This window comes from Parasteatoda tepidariorum, chromosome 3, assembly GCF_982258835.1.
Source record: "Parasteatoda tepidariorum strain Cologne lab strain chromosome 3, Ptep-v5.0, whole genome shotgun sequence".
Lineage (NCBI taxonomy): Eukaryota > Metazoa > Arthropoda > Arachnida > Araneae > Theridiidae > Parasteatoda > Parasteatoda tepidariorum.
The window spans coordinates 23,104,132-23,124,788 of NC_141757.1; the positions used below are offsets into that span (position 1 = coordinate 23,104,132).

The 20,657-nt window shown below is 28.5% G+C and overlaps 1 protein-coding gene across 11 annotated transcripts in view; it reads left to right on the forward strand.

Moving 5' to 3' along the window:
- Positions 1-20,657, forward strand: part of LOC107437287 (tyrosine-protein phosphatase Lar) — a 503,821-nt gene that overhangs the window by 392,810 nt on the left and 90,354 nt on the right. For all 11 annotated transcript variants that reach the window (XM_071177243.2, XM_071177266.2, XM_071177251.2 and 8 more), the window contains one exon: positions 8,545-8,829. In XM_071177243.2, the coding sequence (XP_071033344.1) occupies positions 8,545-8,829 (285 nt within the window). The remainder of the gene's footprint in view (positions 1-8,544; positions 8,830-20,657) is intronic.

The window sequence follows — 20,657 nt, forward strand, 5'->3', positions numbered from 1 at the left end:
TTTTTATATTTATTCTTTTATTATTATTAAATATATTGTTATAATTTATTTAAAACATGACCTAATGCCATTGACAATTAATTAAAAATTTAATTCGCTTCTGATTACACAAATTTGAAATAACCACCTATTTATAGCTTGTGAAAATGCACTTTACCCTGATTTGCCCCTCTCGACCATTGTGGTTTTTCTTGTTCTATTTTTTTTTCTCTCTTGGCTACTGTGGTTTTTCTTGTCTTGTTTCTGGCCTTTATTTTTCCATTTTTCGTTCTTATTTTAAGCATTATATTTCAAATCATTTTCGTTTCTTATCATTCACCTCTGGCTAGTCTTGAAAATGAGCTCTTATTTTCGAGCGCTTGTAAACGTGTCGACTGTTATTTTCAATTTGTGTATTCAAGAAGCGAATGAAGTTTTTAATTAAGTAATATGCTATGTTCTATTTGATTCTCCGAAATAATTAAATTGAAGAGACCGATATTCATTTAAATACCGATTAATAGATTAATTAAAACCCTATAGACAATTGAAACCCGGATATATATTCATCATCTTGAAAATGAAATTGATTAATTTTGGTAAAACTTTTGGCATTTCAAAACTCTTTAAGGTTGTGCATTGTTCTAAAACAATATAAAATGCAATTTAACATATTATTTATGTAAAATACGAATGCAGAATCCTTATAATGTGTATTTTTAGGTTTATATTCGTTCTAAACAAAACATTACAATAAATAAATAACACTCTAATCTTATTTAAACAAACTTAATAAGATATTCTTCGATTTTTCTAAGAAAATACTTGTATTACTTTAAAAATATATGCAAAATATTTACATAGATTTGAGTATTTTAACTTAAAATATCGTGTATTAAATTAATGCATAAACTCATTTATAAAAAATTTGTCACACACATTCAAATTTTCTGCTCTTTACAAAATTAAATTTACCGATACATAAAATACAAAACTGTACTGCATGTAATCATTTTAAAAGTTGCTGCATAAATATTTTTAAAACATTCAACTCCGTATCAAGCTAAATTCCGTATTAAGTCACTTAACTACATACATTTCCAAACATCTTTTTTTTATCGTAAACAACAAAATATTTATGTTAAAGCTACTTTTAAAAGCATGGAATTTAGCGAAATTAGTTATTCAAATTTCTCTCAATGTCATAAGATTTTTCCTCTTTTAATCTTAAAACACACAAAAAGAAATTCCGCATTCTTTTTCTTTGTATAATGCATCCAATCATGCCGCTCCCATCCAAATAACTTCGAAAAATTACCTGTTAAATATTATTCTCTCACTTTTATGAGAAATGGGTATTTTTTAATCTGGCAATGGAAGTAAAGTTCGTCATTAATAACTTCCTCGGATTGAGCGGTGAAAAAATTAACGTGTTCCTTTTATCCCTTCCATCGTCGCTGCTAAAAGCATATCTTATCCACTGGAGTATTCTTTTCCCATTATTTCCCCTTAACTTTCCATTTTAGTCGCTAGTAGAGATGAAGGTTCAGACACTTGGTTTCCCTGTTCGAAGTAAAATGGCGCAAATAAAAATGTTTCATTACTGTTGCCAACTAAGCTTTTATAATATTTGGAAACAAAAATATATATCGTTTTATAAAAACTATCGTTTTCTGAACTTGATTAGTTTCGTTTTGAAATTGTTTGACGATTTTAATTAGCTTCCTAATTAATTAAAATGCATAATTGATGAAATACTTTTTTTGTGTTGGTGGTTGAAGCTATTGATTTAAATTCGTTTCTACAAATCCTTTGAAAAAGTAATAAAGAGGTGTCAAAACATTCCATAGGTATTGCCAAATTATCTTTTAGTGTTTGGAAACAAAAGTTTAATATCGTTTTGAAAGAAAAAACTAACGTACGTTTTCGCGACTGGATATGGAAAAATTATCGTTTTAAAATCATCCGTTTACGTAACTTAAATCCATAGTTGATTTTAAAAAATATTTCGTTTACGAAACATTTTTCTATTTTAGAAGTTAGTAATACATAGTGACTTAAATTCGTCGATGCTTTGAGAATTTAAATATATTTGGAACCAACTATTTAAACTAAATTTGTTTTGTCAAAAGTGCATAGTTCGTACAGTTTGATATTTAAAAGTATGTTTTTGGAATAGTTTATAATTTATCTTAATCTTTTTTAAGTTATTTTTCGAAAAATATTGTGAAATATTGGTTTGTAATAAAAACAAAAAAGGATGTTTAGTTGTTGAAAAGTCTGTAAAATTGTTGAATACTAAATTTAATATGCATTTAACTTGCCAATGTTGTAAAAATTAGAATATGAAATTCTATTCAATAACTTCCTCGGATTGAGAAATGAAAAAATTAGCATGTGTTTTTTATCCCTACCATCGGCTGCTAAAAACGTATTTTATCTACTTAAGTATTCCTTTTAATTTAATTTCCTTTAATTTTCCGTTTTTGTTACTAGCAAAAATGTAGAATTAGAATATCTCGAATGTAGAAAAGTAGAATAGCACAAAGAATCAAAGCAGAAAAGCACGAAGAAATTTTTTTAATTTTTTTTTTTTTAACTAATCAACTTTTAATGATGGAAACTAAATGTTAAAATAGTTTTAAAAAAATCGTTTTATCAACATTATAGCCAAAAGTTTCGTTTTAAAATCGTCTGCTGATATAAATTAGTTTCTTAATTAATTAAAAATTATTTCAGGAATGGAATATTTTTCTCTTTAAAGGTGTTTTGATTATTGATTTAAATTCCTTCCGTAATTAGGATGATATTTAAAATCAAATAAATTAAATAAATTGTTTTCTCAAAAGTGAATAGTTTGTACAATTTGAAAAATAAAGTTATTTTTTTAAATTTTTCCTAATGTTACTTTGTCTTTTTTTTTATTTATTATTCGAAAAAATGTTTTGTTAAAGCATTTGCATGTAGCAAAGATTAAAATAATTATGTTGGATTCTTTGAATACCTGTAAAAGTATTAAATTCTGGAATCTACTTAATTTGGCAATGTTCTACAACATTGCCAAATTAGCTAGAATTTTGCTAAGAAGAGCATTCATGATTTCTAGCCTTTTTGGTTGGAAATATTCATCGCTATTTAAAATTATTGATGGAATTCAAAAAGTAGTGAGCTTTTATTTAAGTTAATAAATTTTGATTCACTACTTGTAGCAATTTATCGACCTGTAATCTATTGGTCCTGCAGCTTTGAGCCCTGAATCAAGCCTAATATATTAAAACTAATTTAAAATGTCTGCCATTTGGACAAATAAGTCAACTTAAAAAGAATTGAAGGGATTAAAAAATGTTAAGCTACACAAGAAACAACACGTTTTTATTGTTAAGAAAATTTGTAAGCATTTTTAAGTCATTCTCTGCTCGTGCAATTTCTTTTTTTTTTTCCTTCTTTTTTTGTGTGTGTGTTTAGAAATGGCCGCCCAGATAATGCAATGTAATGTCTTAGGACCTTTTGCTCTTTGTTTTTAATACTATAAAGCTTAGACCCATAACCAACCAAGGCTTAAAAATATGATATTGAGCTCCCTATTGTCCAAATTCAGCCACAAATTCACAAATTGATGCTTATGTGTCAACAAAATTGCAAAAGCTATTTACCCATTAGGATATTCCATTCATAACCCTATACAATACATAATAAATCAATAAAAAATATTCAAAATTTTTAATAAAAATAATTATGTATATTCCCACAAAATTACGTCTTGCGTGAATTTTCAGACACCCTTTACTTGTCGAGTTAATAATAGTCAAATATTAAAGATAATTTTAGAAATTTTTAGAAGTATAAATATTGAGTTTTAACAACCAAATGAGGGATAAACAACTTCAAGTTCTAGAAAACAAACGTCAAATTTGAAAACAAACTTCACCTAGAAACTAACTTTCAAATAAAATTGTTCTGACTTGTGGAAATGTTAGACATAAACTCAAAATTATTATTTACGATCATTTTAAATCATCCTAATAATACTAAATACATTATGTATAGACATAAAAATGATAATAACACTAGAAAATTACAAAGCGATCTTGCTATTTTTCTCAACAAAGAAAAAAAAGTTGTCGTGAAATTGCCTTCGAATTAATGCGATCTTAACATGCAAAACGATCGTGAGAGGTTAAGAACGGTGTTTTTTTTTTCATCCAATAAATCTTGAGAAATTTTCTGAATTATTTACTCATTTGCGTGAAGCGAATAATCATGTAATTATGTATAATTGCTGGTTATTATGAATAATTACTAATTGTGTCTAAGCAACTTTGACGAGTCATTTTATCAAGAACACTTTTTATGGTTTTAATGAAACCTGAATATATTTGCTGCAGTAAGTACAAAAAATAAAATATCTGTTACAGAACTATTATTTAAGCAATCACGTACAACCACCTTATAATGAGTATGCACAATTTCTGGTAAATGATTAATATACTTAATTCGGTATAGTGAAAAAAAAATACTTTTTTAATCCTTTCTGACGTCTCGTCCTAAAGTCTCGTTACACTTGTTCCAAAATAAAAATCCTCTAGAATTAAATCAATCCACTAGAAATGAATCAATAACTTCCTCTTAACATCCACCCTTTCATGGAAAGCCACTATTCTTTAAATAGTATAAAGCTAAAATACTTAATGAGGAAGTGCTGTCTACGGTCGTTGCTAAAATTTATTGTGATGCTAAACTTTTCATCTGAATTTTGTTGTATTAGAAATGGGTAAATTATATATTTTAATATGATTTGTTAGGCTTTATTTAAAACTTATTCAAGAAACTATTCTAGTGCGTAAATTTATAAAAAAAAAACTATTTAACGAACATTGTTATAAAGCTATACTGAATTAACTTATTTACTAAACGTTTTTAAAACTATTGTTATACATAAGTATCAGAGGCTTTGTATATTGCTGTAAATGCATATTAGTAGAATAAGTTGTGGAAGAGAATGTTGAAACCTTGCTTAAAAATTTTGTCAATGTCTGTATAGTTTTGAAGTTTATTAGAAACACAATTATACTAATTACAGTTTTGTGCTCTTCATTCATAGAAGAATAATTCCTCCTTTATGTTCTTTTTTTTATAATTAATTCTTTTAAATAGCATCAATAATAAAGTTTCTAGAGATATTCGCGTATAGGCTCTTCTATTAAAAATAACTTTCAAATCAGCACAAAATGTGCCACTTAAGTGTGTAATAGTACCATTAAAATTCTTTCAGGTTGCATTTAAGAATGTAAAAGTCACATTAAGCCAGCGACATGGTTCAGCGGGTATCCAGGCGTATAAGCTTTCTCTTGAAAAACTACCACCAAATCTCTAAAAAAAAGCCAATTAAGTGTGTGAAAATGGCTTTTTCCAAAATATATGCCTTCGAATAGAATCTGTGATGCTGTAATTGTTAATAGTTAATTCAATTCACTATTTAAAAAAATGGAAACACTACAGAGCAGTTGACGATATGTTTTCATAAAAATAAAAATAATTCTTAACCATTAACTGTAATCTGCCCGTAAAATAAGACTGTTAAAAAGTCAATTATTTTCTTCCTTCAGCTGCAAAATTTTAAAAAATGGTTTAAAACAATTTAAAAATAAAGTTATTGGAAAAATGACAAAAAACTAGTATAACGTAAAAAAAATCATCTTTTTTTAAGCTTTAAAATCATGGTTGCCCTTTTACAGATCGCCGCATATAATTATTTATTTGCCTTTAAATTTTATTTGAAAACCATTCTTAACTCATATAAACCACTTTGCACTAACTAAATACACCGATTAACTTTTTATTATAGTGTTTCCCAAATGGAACGTATTCCAAAAAGTAGAAAAGGATGAAAGTATATTAAATATTTATTTTAAAGTATACTTAGTTTAACCATATATCATTTGTCGAAGATGGATGAAGTTTTTCAAAAACTGTATTATTTTTATAATGCATTTGGAGATACAAGTATATAAGAAGTATAGATATTTAACATACTATGACATACTTTACTGTCAAAGTTTATTTAAAGAGAGAAAAATGAACCGTTAGTTAAAAATGAGTTTATGCTAAACACGAATTTTTCATGCAATATAAAGTTGCTTAACTATATATTCAAACTATATGTAAATGATGCGATTTATGGTTCATAGAAATTTTTCTGCTAGTTTCCGATTAATGACTTCGTTTCGCTGCTTGACTCGCACCACTGTTGCCATATTCCCAAAGCTCTATACCCAAACTTCCGACTCTCATTTTTATACCGGCTAAACTCACATGCATTAGACAAATCATGAATATTTGATGGTGCCGGGAAAAGATCTCTCCTCTCGAGTAAAGTTGAGATGTTTTTCGTGGTGCCTTTATGAAATGTCTCCTCCTCTTTTAATGGAAGTTGATTTTAAACATCCTTCAAAAATGTGAAAGAGAGCACTTCCCGTGTACTTTTGTTTGAATCATTTTTATCTCCGACTTATTTATCTTTTCCGTCCTTTCTGCCTTGTTAATGTGGCTCTCTATTGCCGAAAACTACTGTCGTTCTTTTTGAAAAGGTTTTTACAAGGTTGGAAAAAGGTTTTTCGGCCCTCGTTAAGTTATTTATCCGCTACCGCAAATATTTTCCATGCTCAAAATACAGCAAACGAGGAGCTTTTGAATTTAATATTGCACCATAAATTGACGAACAGCTGAAATAATTCAAAACTCTGTCCGAGTTATTTATAAGAATTTCACAACTTAAAAGTAAAACTACATTTTACAAGATTGCAAACAATCAAATATGGTTTAGGAAATTATGTATCATACATACTTGTTTGTTTTACTTTGCTTGAGACATTTTAAAAGAAGTGTATTACATAAGTTTATTTTTATATAATTATAATTTGTAAGTATAATTTTTAAATATCCTACTAAAATAACAAATATTGATGCGCTTTGAACTTTTATGGTATTTTTTATATTGAGCTGCTAGTATACTTTTAAATTCTGGAACTTTAAAAATTTTGAACTTTTCTTGCGTCCGAAAAATTCTTCCGACTGTCCGAATATTCTTTGCAAAATTTGTAATTTGATATTTTGTAATTCAATCCAACTTAATTTTCCTAAAATGTTCCTTTTTCATTTGATGCTCTCACCTTTTAATTCTATAAAAGACTCAAAGCTTATAACTTTATTTTTAAGCATTGAAATAAATACTAACAGTTTTTTATGCTTTATTGTTTGCAATAAAACTATGGTAAACAAATCTGATATTTTTATGTCCTTATTCTTGATGGTATAATCTTTATTTCGAGGCAGAATTCATTAAACATATATCATACATATAGCATGTTCCTTCATACCTTAATTTCCTCGGCTGCTTTTTTAATTTACTCATTCAAAAATGAAATTTTGTTAAATTATTATAAGAAGTCTAGTAATTTAGATAATTATTATTTTATATTACTTAAGTTTTATGTTAGAAAATATTTTCTAATTCAGTTAAATATTAATATACGTGAAGTAAAGTTTAATTTATTACCGACGTTGAACAGCTGATCCGTAGCGTATTAGTGGCTATAAGTGTTCGACTTCGAAGTCTTGTAATTTTGAATCCGATTCAGAAGACAAGGGAGCACCTGAATTATCCATTGAGAAAAATACAAAGCTCTTTTATGAAACCAAACTACTTCTGCATTGCATAGCGAGTAAAATTAAAAACTCTTCAATGGTTTATCTGACAAAAGGGGATTCTATACCATGACCCGTCAAATGCAAGACTAAAGCTGTATGCTAAACAATTAGCCTTTGCCGGGATATCAACCTGGGAGGCGAGCTCTGAGTCATCTCAACTCGCGTGACCTACATAACACTAAATTCGCATTCAGCAGTGAAAATTACAGATTACGTAATAGTGCATGTTCACATCTGTACAACATCTCTTTCTACGTATCTTAGAAACTATCCATGTATATTTTTTTTTAATATTATTTGAATTGCATTTAAATCTGAGTTAGAGCTGATCATAATGATCAGCTCTAACTCAGCTGATCATTACACCACATGAGGTGATCATTACACCACATGAGGTGATCATTACACCACATATGATCCAAGTTCACCAAAAAGACTACTATTTCTGGAAGTGAGGCGTTAAAAAAATCATGTGCATACGGTATGAAAGTTCGAACGCTAGTGCAATGAAATAAGACTCGCTGTCCCTTCCAATTGATCCTAAAAGATGTAAATTAAATTTTCGTGGAACTTACGATTCGCCGTTGTAATAAACAAATTTTGAGGGGGTTTTTGTTTCAATTTTTAGTTTTTTCTCGTTTACGAACCTAACTTTGAAACGCATTGTGTTATTTGTGCTGGTGGTGCAGCGTTATTAGATTATGTTTAGCACTTCCAGGGGGGTGAAGACTTCAATGGCTAATTAATGAATGATCTAAAGTCACCATTTGAAGCTTCATTTTTTGTTCTAGGTTTGGTGTTATTCATAATAATACCTCATTGTTTTTCAAAATATTTAAACAACTTTTACTTTGACAGACCCTCCGAGAATCGAGACGGCTCCCCAGAACCAGACTGTGCTCAACAACGGCGTGGCAAGCTTCGTCTGTGCGGCAGTTGGCAACCCCAAACCACAAATCGAATGGAGGAAGAATGGAAAGAGGGTCACCACCCAGAGGTACACAGTTCAAGAAATGCCCAATGGATCGGTGCTCAGGATAGACCCCGTCAAAGCTGGCAGAGACGATGCCACCTACGAATGTGTGGCAGAAAATGGAGTAGGAGAGCCAGAAAGGGCTCTTGCCACTCTAACTGTTTTGTCTGGTAAGTAGTGTCCTTGTAGCGAAAAAAAAACTGTTAAATTCCATTTTTTTTTTAAATTTTATTAATTCATGAATCATATGCAATAATTACTTAATTAGTCTTCTGTTTGCTTTAAGTTTCTATAATAAAGATTTCAACATCGCTTTAAATTCTAAGAACTTGTGATTCCAGTCAGCCGAATTGAAAATGGCTAGGATTTCCAAGTGCTTTGCCGAACTTGGAAATGTCCTCTTTTCAAAGCCTCAGCTTTTCTTTATTCACCTTATGTGGCTGCAGTTGCAACTTTTAGATTCCAGACAAGGCACGATTTTCTTCATGCCCATACATAAACCATTTTTTTTATAAATTCCGTACACTCCCGTACGTAAGATTTCAAGTAATTGCGTGCTTCTAGTGCGCATGCGTCAGTTCTGGTGAAGTGCCCATGCGCCCGTGAAAAAAATATACTTACGTAAGTGTTAAGTATAGTTAAATTAGATATAATTTTAAAATAGCGAAAATATATTTAGTTTCTTATGAAACTAGGGCAATTAGACAACAATAATGTTAAACAAAAACCAATAAATTTATTTTCCTATTGAATGAACTAATTGTAAGATCACATGATTAATTTCAATTTATTCATATATTTCTTCAAATTCGCATTCCACGTCCGTGTTTTTTGTTCGAAGGCAAGCTTATACAAAAAACAACATGTAACAGCTATAAACAGCTTGCTTGTAGCTTAAATCATGCCAGCGTAACGTAAAGATACGTGACATCTAAAATTAACGCGAGCATGCGCAGTTGCCTCACTCTTACGTACGGGAGTGCACGGCAGGTAACGTGAAAGTGCGAAATCTCCCTAATATCATGATTTAGCAACCAAATTAGGTTCGAAAAATACGCTTGACGTTGCTTTGCAGGTATTCAATTAAATCCGATCCGAAAATTTACTCAGAATGATAAAAATAAAATAAAAACTATTAGCTCTAACGCTAACACGTCATGCCCAACAACGTGATTTGGACCAACCATGTGATTTCAGCAGTATTCTTTTCAAGTTGCAAGTACTCGATTCTTGAATGAAACGATTTTAATTCCAGATATTTACGCAATCAAAAATGTCAGATACGATTGGGTATTAATTTGAAAACAACATTTTTGTAGAGTTTTTTTAAAAAAAGCCTTGTCTGTCTTATTATTCATTCATTTTACTCTAAAAAATAAAAATATATGTTTTAAAACACATTGTATGTAAGTTGTTGGACATTTGTTCGCTTATTTAAACAATTATTCCAAAATTCCCTTTCAAATATCGCTTTCAAGCATATCATTATATCACAACAAATATCTTTTCTATACATTTTATTATTGAAAGTCGTTTTAAAAAATAGCCTTTTATATTTCTTAATCGTCTCATTCATCTGAAACAAAATTAATCGTCTGCTATTTCACGAACAATATATACATAATACAACATATTATAAAAGTTAACGATGTGCAAACATTATAAATCCCTTTTATTTTTTTTTCTAATATGATAATGTCGTCGCCTTTAAAAAAATTAAAATACCTGCCTTTAAAAAAATCTTTATAAAACTGAAAGGAAACGACAAGGAGTGGAGACAAAAGAATTTTTTTTTTTACTTCTTATGCTACAGAAGACAGGATTATTCTCCGATTTAAAAGCATGTGATAGGCTGACTACGCGTCTCTCTTTAACACCAGCTCCAAGCACTCTGTTTACTTAGGTAATCCCAAATGGCAACCTTTAGCTCTGACTTTCGTAACCATAGAAACGCACGATCAATAATCCAGGTGCAAATTTGTATTGTAGAGACTTTTAGCTTAAACGCGTTCTTCCTCAATAGAATTGTTGAGAGCGTACGAAATATATATATAAAGCGAATATTTTATTTAGTTTTTTCAGTTTCCGATTTGTAAGACGAACAGGAAACGGGCGATTTCTAAAGCTTCTAAGCGTTGGCGTTTTAGTCCGTTTTAATGGGAGAAAAACCACGTTTAGCGAACGAGGACTAAATGCTTTTTGTTGCATTCTGTGTTATAATGATTGTTTATGCAAAACAGTGGAACATTTAGTAGTTCCACTTTGTGACGCCAAGTGAGCCGTTATAGTAACGTTGTTCATTCGTTAAAAAAACAGTTTGAGATGTATTTCTACAAATATTTAGTTGCTAATGGACAGGAATCTGCCTGTAGCTACATGTTAAATCTTTGAATGTACATGTGCATGCAAAAAGAATATGACATAATGAAATTAATTTATTTTATTTTTAAACAAACAAACATTTAAATTTTTGTTGCTGTTTGCAATACATGTCTATAAATAAAATTAAAATAATTAAAAAAATACATAATTAATAAGAAGAAGTTTAACGTGAAGTATTGAATTTAAAATAAAATTTAATAAAACTGTTGCCAGGTATTGGCTGTTTGGCTGTATTAGGGGCTTCGAAAAAGATACTTGCTCAAATTGTATCGGTTGTTTTTTCAAATTCAGTTACTGGTAATTTTTTGCTATGGAATCATTCTGAGTTTCGTAACAAAGGTTTTGCACCTTGTATTTCTCATGGTTTATTTTTTAATGAAAGAAACTTTATTTTCAATTAATATTTTCGAATCAATTATAGAATTCAATAGAATTCTAATTACATTGAAAAATTAGCGTTGTAATTTTCTTTACATGATAATTCAATAATATCCAGTGCTTTAAAACGCCTCATAAAAATGAATAAACATCGTAATAGTTCAAGAAAGAAAAACTTTTTTTTAATTATCAAAAAAAATTTAAGGAACACAATTCCATAAAAAATGGAATAAGTGGCGTATTGCAAAAATATTAATCCTCCCTACAGAAGAATACGAATCCAGAAAATGCCCCGTTTATACTTCAATTTCTCTAAGCTTTCAAAGATAGTCTAAATTACAGCATATGATAAGCAAATCAAAGATTAGTAATGCATTGCCGTTCAGCTAACTGTACATGATTTTTATAAATCTTTTCACCGCGTATAACGCAACCTTAATCTCAGAAAATCCTCACAAATCCTGTGCAAAACAAAATATGTACTGATACTTTAATCAAGAGTTCTGTTTCACTATACGTTAACAGTTATGTGATGTAACAAACTCAGAAAAATTGAAGTATAATTAAATATTACTATTGAAACAGAATTCATGAATCATAAAATAATATCCGCTGAGAATCAATCTCTTTACAATAAAAAGAAGATATGCCTTTTGCATCCTTTATCGAAATGGTTCACCATACCCAATGTCAGAAATTTAAAAAATTAAAACGTAACTCACACAAATACACAACTCTTACACAATTAGACACAGAACTCTAATAATAATAAATAATACTTGGACACTTAGACACAATAATCATATATTAAGGAAAAACTCTCATATAATTTTTTAAAAAATCAAATCGTAGGATTCGGAATTAAGATAATAATGCAAAATCGATGCCAGGACCAAATACTTAAATATTCAAGGAATAAGCCACAATATTCGTATTGACAACATTCAGTCAATAGGTCACAATATTGAGATTCACAATACACAGATTCTAAAGCACAACTCTCAGATAGTAAGACACAATATAGATAATAAAACACTATATTTAATACGTTGGACACAAGACATAGATAATAAGACATAATTTGCAGTTGATAAGATCTCAAGATAATGTAACACTTTTACATGTAGCACCTTTGCAACATTGTTATCAATTTATGGAACGAAATTCTTTCCGGATTTCTCAGCCAAAAACTTCTTTAAATTAAATTTTCGAGTATCATTAATCATTCATTTTTCAAATATGATTTCCAGAATTTTCAAAATAGTAATGCAGTTTGAACACATTTTACTACTTGCAAATTATAAAATTCAAATACGAAATATAAACAAATGCAATCAGTAATCAATAAATCAAATGCAAAATATAAAATTCAAATATAAAATCAAAAATTCAAATATAAGTTGTTGATATACCATATGTAAATTTTAATTCGGTGATTAAAATAAACTTTAAAAGAAGTGTGTGTTCGTCTTCTTCTACCGATCTTCCTTCCATGATTTAAGATAAAATCCTTTATGACAAAAAATGGATTGATTCTTAACAAATGGCAGGTACGAAAAAAGCTGTAACAGATACATTGGAACTATAAAGTGAAGTGACGATTAAAATTAAGATAACTAAGATATCAGGACAACATACTCAGATTACAAGACATGATACGTATTTAATACGACAAAATTCTCGGATAGTACGACGCAAAAAGTAGAACTAGATCAATTTCCAAATTATTTTTAAACTCAAGAGTATGGCGAAAATTAAACATTATTCAAATACAATATGAAGGATAGTAATGCAGTTTGAGCATATTTATTGTTCACACGTAATAAAACTTAATAAGTAGAAAGGAATAAAAATGCTGATTAGTAATAATAATATTTTTATCGCAATACCTACAGACCTTCCGTTTTAACTTCCAAAAATTAATGCAGATTTTTAAAAAAAAATTTTAACAGTATACAGAATGAAACGATAACGTGAAACGATGAAAAAAGGACATTGCTGAGATAACACAGGATACTCAGATTGTATGACCCAATGCTCTATTAATAAGACACAAAACAAATATAATAAAATTATGTACTGTATTAATAAGACACATGATATAGATAATAAAATTATGTACTCAATTAATAAGACACAAAACAAATATAATAAAATTATATACTATATTAATAAGACGCATGATATAGATAATAAAATTATATACTCAATTAATAAGACACAAGACATAGATAAAAAATTATATACTCAATTAATAAGACATAGATAATAAAATTATATAGATAATATACTCAATTGATAAGACATAATGCTAAGATAACAAGAAGCAGTACTCAGATAGAAAGACTGAACTAGATCCACTTTCAGATTATTTTTAAAACTCCTCTGCTGCCTTTTTATTAATGTAAAAAAATCATTCTGGACTTCGTTGAACAAATATAGAAATATGGCAAAAATTATAAATTTTTCCAAATACAATTTCAAGGTTAGTAATGCAGTTTGAACATGTTTTATTGCTCGTGCTTTATAAAAATCCATAAGTAAATGTATCATTTAAATCTCAACAACATCCTGATTCTATATTATACCCACAATAATATAAAATTCAATTCAGTGGTAAAAAAAGCATCCAAAAGTACATATTTATCCTACTGCCCACCTTCATTCTTAACTTCCAAAAACAAATAAAAGATTTTAAAAAAATAATTAAATAATAGACAAAAGCGAAACGGCAAAAAAAGAAGATTAAGAGATGTAGGACACAATATGCAATTGATAAGACACAATAACGCAATTCAATATGCAATATATAAGACACAATACGTAATTAGTGACACACAATACGCAATTTATAAAACAATACTCAAATAATAAGAAACAATACACAATTTAAAAGACACAATACATAAATGATAACACAGTACTTAATTTATAAGACATAATACGCAATTTATAAGACACACAATACGCAATTAATTTTACACAATACTCGGATGAAAAAAGTACAACATCTGATCAACTTCCAAAGAGTAATTTTTATCTCCTCTGCAACTTTGAACCAAATATAATTTAAATTTTTTTGAACCAAATCTAATTTCAATTTCTTTGAACCCAAAATATGAGCATAGTAAAAAGCATACATTTCTTAGTAATGGTATTCTGGATTTTTGAGAAGTGCAATATGGTTTGAGCATATCTTATTGCTCACACATAATAAAATTCCTTGGAACATATCATATACTATATATATATACCTAAGCCGTAGATATACCATAAAAATATCAGCGTCGCAATAAATCGGTATTACACCCGCAATAATATAAAATTCAATCCCGTGATAAATATAAGTTTCAAGAATATCCTCTACTACCAGATTTTTATTCTTAACTTCCAGAAACAAATAACAGATAAAAAAAAACAAAAAAAGAAATTTAACACTAGACAGAGTGGAACGATAAATTGAAGCGACGATAAAAGAAAATTCCTTCTTTCAGTAAATGAAAAAGACATATCAAAAATAAAAAAAAGGAAAGAGGAGCATCTATAAGCATCATGAAGAAAAATAGATGAAACAAATATGATCTCATATTCTCTCGAATATTTTTCATTCCGTATCTTTTTTTAAAAAAAATAACTCCATATTGCACTTGTTGCCATCTTAGATTCACAAATAACGCTCAGAAGAACACATAGAACAAATTCTTTCTACTTCAACCCCCTTAATGTTTCATTCTAACTGCCCCCCCCCCTCACATTGAGAGAGAAAAAGCAGAATCCCGGCATTTACATAACACCTCAGGAACAAAGTTTATTGAATTTCCAGTTTGCCCCTTTTTACGGTAAGTCGTTGCCGGGGTATCTCCACCCCTCACCCCCTTTATTCTAGATTGGTTTCCAAAACTTCACATCTCCAGGCGATTTTTGGAGTGATTCGAGTTTAATAAGGCGCAATTTGGTAGCGCCACTCCCTTGTTTAGCCCCGCTCCCTGCTACCAACTCCCCTAATTTTTTTTTTCACTGCAATACTCGCACTGAGTTTAATTGCTCCGTTAAAATATCTAGAAATGCTGTTTAGTTTACGAACAAATTCCCTGACGTTTATATTCCCCCATTCCCTGTTTTCATCACCTTTTCTCTAATTTAAGCTTTTCGAACAACATCGAAAAATTAAGCTTTTCGGAATAAAAGAAAATGCAAACAGATATTTTAAAATTAAGAATGGAAACGTGTCTGTTAATTAGAGCTGAACGATGTTGTGTGTGAATTAGATTTTACAGGTCGATTGATTAAAAGTAATTGCGAAAGGTGATTGCCTGACAACATTTAGTTAATCATCTGGGAGGTTTAAAGCGGTTCTAATTTCTTGTTCGATTAAATTTTTAAACGAAAAATGCTTTACTTCTATTGTTTGTGTTTCAAAGAGCTTAATTGAAATAACTTGTAACGTTGTTGAATTTATTAAAGAATTAAGCTATAAACATGCTGCTTGAATGACGAAACTTTCCTTTAAAATTTTTACCAAAAAATTTAAATCTAGTAATAAAGGATAAACACTATTTCAAAATTTCCAAAAAATCGTTTTTTTAAACTTTGTTTGACAGAAGACCGGAGCGATATATTGATGCATCACAAAATATCGATATTATTAAAACATCGTCCTTACAAAAGGTATTTTTACAATCGATTGTGAATATGTTTTCTTGCGATAAATGTTGAATATGCAATTATTATAGACAACCATAATACCATGATTGAGATAACGTCGCGAGTATTATTAATAACGATAATGCTAAATACGATGAATTTCTGACCCATTGTTGACAATATTAAATAACGAGTACTATAATGTAAATTTCCTCCCTCCCCCAAAATTCCTCAAAAACTAATAAAATATTTTAGGAATTTTGAATATATAGGAAAATATAGATATTTAATGATTGTTGTAAGGTAGCACCAAAATTCTAACGTAACTTATTTTGGCTAAGCTGCTAAAAATTATTTCAATTTTTATTTATAATTAAGCATCGGAAAATAAACATTAAAAATGAAGTGGTTGAAAAATTATATTTTCCAAATAATAAGTTAATAAACTTTTTTTTAATTATTTGTAAACTAGTTTTACCTTTTCAAAGATTTGCTTTATTTAACTCTCTGATTCTCACGATCATTGATTTACCTTTTTATTTCAATCTGATTCGTCCATTCACTGATTAGCCGATTCTTTAATCAGCGGGTTCACTAATATGCCTATTCACTGATTCATTCCTTAATTGATTTCACCTTTAATCCATTCCCACACTCAATCAATTACTCATTTATTTCTTCATTCATTCAATCGATTACACATTAAGTCTCATTTATTCATTCAGTCACTCATTTATTCATTCAGTCACTCATTTATTCATTTAGTCACTCATTTATTTATTCCGTCTCTCAATTAAATATTCAGTCACTCATTTAATTATTCAGTCACACATTTATTAATTAATGTACTCAATCTATTCATTCAATTAATTATTCATTCAATCAATAGTCCATTCAGTCACTCATTTAATCAGTCCTTCATTCAAAATATAACTAAATAAAACATAAAGTGTCATTGTAACGGGAAATTTTAGTTGATGCTCGCTAACTAAATAAAAATCGTTAAATATTAAAAGACTTCATATCAATAATCATTATATGGGAAAATATCATTTGGTAAACTAAAAAAAGGAACTGTCGTCATAGTAACGGAAAGTATTAACTAGTGCTCACTCTTTAAATAACATCTAAAATTAATATCCACTCTCCTCAGAGTGATACAGGTAAAATAACAAAAAATAAACATAAAATAAAATCATAGGAAAAGAATAAATTTCAGTTATGAAACTTAATAAGACTAAACATTTCAATAATAATTTTACGCCATTTGCATAAAAAAACATTTTGCCAAAACAATTGTAAGTTCCGAGTTGTAAAAATTACTAAGTATTAAAAATAATTCAAATATTTTTCTTAGGTACCTTTTTTGTATCACAAAATAAGTTTTTAAAAACGTATCTTTGTTCATTTGTATATATATTCATGAATTTTTAGAATACAATGTTCTGCAAGCGAATAAAAAAAAAATACCGTCTTTTATTCTAAAATACATTCTTAATTTTTTTTTATTTTTTGTTCTTAATTTACATCTTCCTTTGAATAAATTTTTTCACTCCTTTTTTTATACTTAAAAATAAAACTTGAGCTCCAAATCTGAAGCAACTCTTTGTTTTATTCTGAAACTTCAAACAAAGGTAATTAACTACATTATCACTGTTCGCTTAGTTTCTTAAATCTCGAACGCCTTATTTTATCTTTTGGCGTGTTTTCTTACTTCTTTTTTTATTCATTATTTTAAGTTCAATTTTATTACTTTATTTACTTTATTTTCTTTTTCTTTCTCGTCACCTGTAGTTTTATGCCATCCAAAATTAAGACCCTACTTAGAAAAGCACGCTATTAAATTCTCAGTTTAAAAGAGAACTATTTATTCGTAAAAAGTTTTTTTTTCCCACCGTCTTCACTTCGAATTTAACGACTAATGGGGTGCTTTTAAGCAATAAAAATTACATTTCAGCAAAGTTTTATATTTAAAGCTGTTTTAAAATTTTTACTATTTTACACCTATTCAATTTTCGTTTTTACCATTTTTTCTTCCCATTTTCAGATTAGAAAGTAATAATTATAGACTTTAAAATATTTTATAAAAATGTATAAAAAATTTCGATTAAGATTCTTTTTTTTATAATCTAGTGCACAAATAGTAAATTTTAATCAATGATATGCATACTCTAAGATCACAAGTTATTTTCGATAAATGTCAACATTTTAGCTTTAATTTTTAATTTACTTTAATTTTTAAAATCTAATTCGATAACTGTTGATCTCATGTTTTCAAAATCATTAGAAACCAATTTATTTTCTCTGAAGTTAGCATTATAGTTATGTTTTAGTATTTAAAAATTCATTCGTTTGAGTTTCTTGTACAAGAAGAGAAAACGTCTGATAAAATTACCATACTGTATCGTAAAGACTTTTCTGGTAAAAAGAAAAAAAACATAATTCTGACAGTTAAACCAATATATTTGGTATCTAAACCATACTTATGTTAACCGTTTTGTTCATATAGTAACGGTTTACCGGAACTTCTTGTTTTCAAAATTATAGTTCTTATTACCACGCATTTAGGCAAAAGATAAACCTGAGAAGTAAATTTAACCTAATAAATATGTTTCATGCCATGCTCTAAGGGAACATCATAAAATTACCACATTTACCAAATTATAACACATTTATAAAACAATATTTTATTATTAATTTTACCAAACTCTTATCCAAAACGCTTCGTTTAAAATTTAACGAAAGTATTCCCATAGATTCAGGAATACGGTGAATTTTACCATATTCCAGAAGCTTTGACCATACTTTTCTTCTCAGTGTATATTAACGTTATTTATACCTGTACGTTTTTATAAGTATTATAAACATTATTTAAAACGTTTCATTGAAAGTTGATAATTATTTTTCAACTATTTCGGCATTAACTTTTAACTTGCCAAAATTTTTTTAATCTGAATTTTGCTTAATCATTGCTTAATCTTTAGAAGCCAAATTATTTTACTGAAGTTAGCATTGTTTTTATTTTTAATGATTAAAATGCAAAAACAATTTATGATTAAAACTAAGGAAAAGCAAGTTATTAATAAAATATATTCTTAAATAAAATTAGTTTTTTAGACTTAAACATCTGCAAAAGATTAGTTTTTATGAAGAAAATTTAATGTTAATTACTTAGACTGGATTTAGACTAGATGAATAACATAGAAGGGCACTTTTCCAGCACGGTCTATGAAAAAAAGCTAATATTTTTCTTTTAAAGACTTAAAAACTGAAATAGAAAAATTTAAGACATGAATTGCATCCAGAATATATTAGAATATGGTTTTTTCAATGGAAATTCGTTCCTTTAAAGATAAAAGACGCAATGAGAAATAAGCTAATTTCTTTTTTTAATTATTTATTTGGAACATTTTTCTCCTTTTCTAATAACTAGTGTCTATATTGTAGAGTCTGAATATATAATTTATTCTGTAAAAAAAACTAAATATTTATTATTGAAGTACTACAAATTACCAGTGCTCTTTAATATAAAACATCATAAAATATTTATAATGAAATTATTTTTTTTAACTTGTGCCTATACTTTTAAGACAAAGTGTTGACATGATTACTATAAAATATTTTTTAAAAATTTATGAAAATATTTCATCAAATTTGTTTTATAAAATAATATATAGTTTTTTTTTAATAGAAAATTGCTTAAAATAGTTTAGAATAGATTCGATTAAAATAGTTTATAAAATCGATTAAAATGCAAAAATTGTGCACTTTAATCGATGAATTCCTGACTTCCAGAATATTAGCAATTTTTGGTAAGTTGAAGTATTTTTAAACTTATACGTTTTACTTAATTTTATAACCGTCGTTGAACAGCCGACCCAATTTTGAGTTTACGACTATCAATATTCAACTCCGTAACCTTGTATTTTCTAACCCAATCAAAAAGATAAGTAACTCCTGGATTAGAACAAATTAGCTTTCACGAAAAACTTTTTTGATGGAACTAATTCGTGACATGGGGAGGAAAACCACGAAAACCTCCAAAATTGTTAGAATGACGGTAAGGGGAAACTAACTTATGATCCGTCTACTACTTGAAATATTTTACTTCAGCACTGTGCCGAGTGCAGAATTCGTATCGACCATCCATCGTTGGGATACGAACCCGGGTTCTACTCATTCAAACGAAAACGAGCAATCTATCCCTTAAGCGAAACTTAGATATTGTAACAGTTAATAGCATGTTTTCGCATTTCTTGCAAGCTGATAAAGAATAGCGATATAAGACTCTTCTCTTACGTTCCGATGTCGACTCGCGGTGTGGAAGACGATGCTCGTTTCGTTATGTTGAAATGGCCTTGATTGGTGAGCTGTAGAATCAAGAGTTTTGCGAACACATATCCTTATATCGCATGTTCCTTTCCGCACCTCTTAGCTTTTTTTTTTCTTTGTCGCGACTTTTCTTGTAGATTATTTTCAGTGGGGCTAACTTCGTGATCGCCGATGTTTACTTGTTCTGAAGGCAATCTATTATTGAAAAGAATATATAAAGAAGAGTTTCTTCATTAATTAGATTAATTTTTTTTGTAAAAAA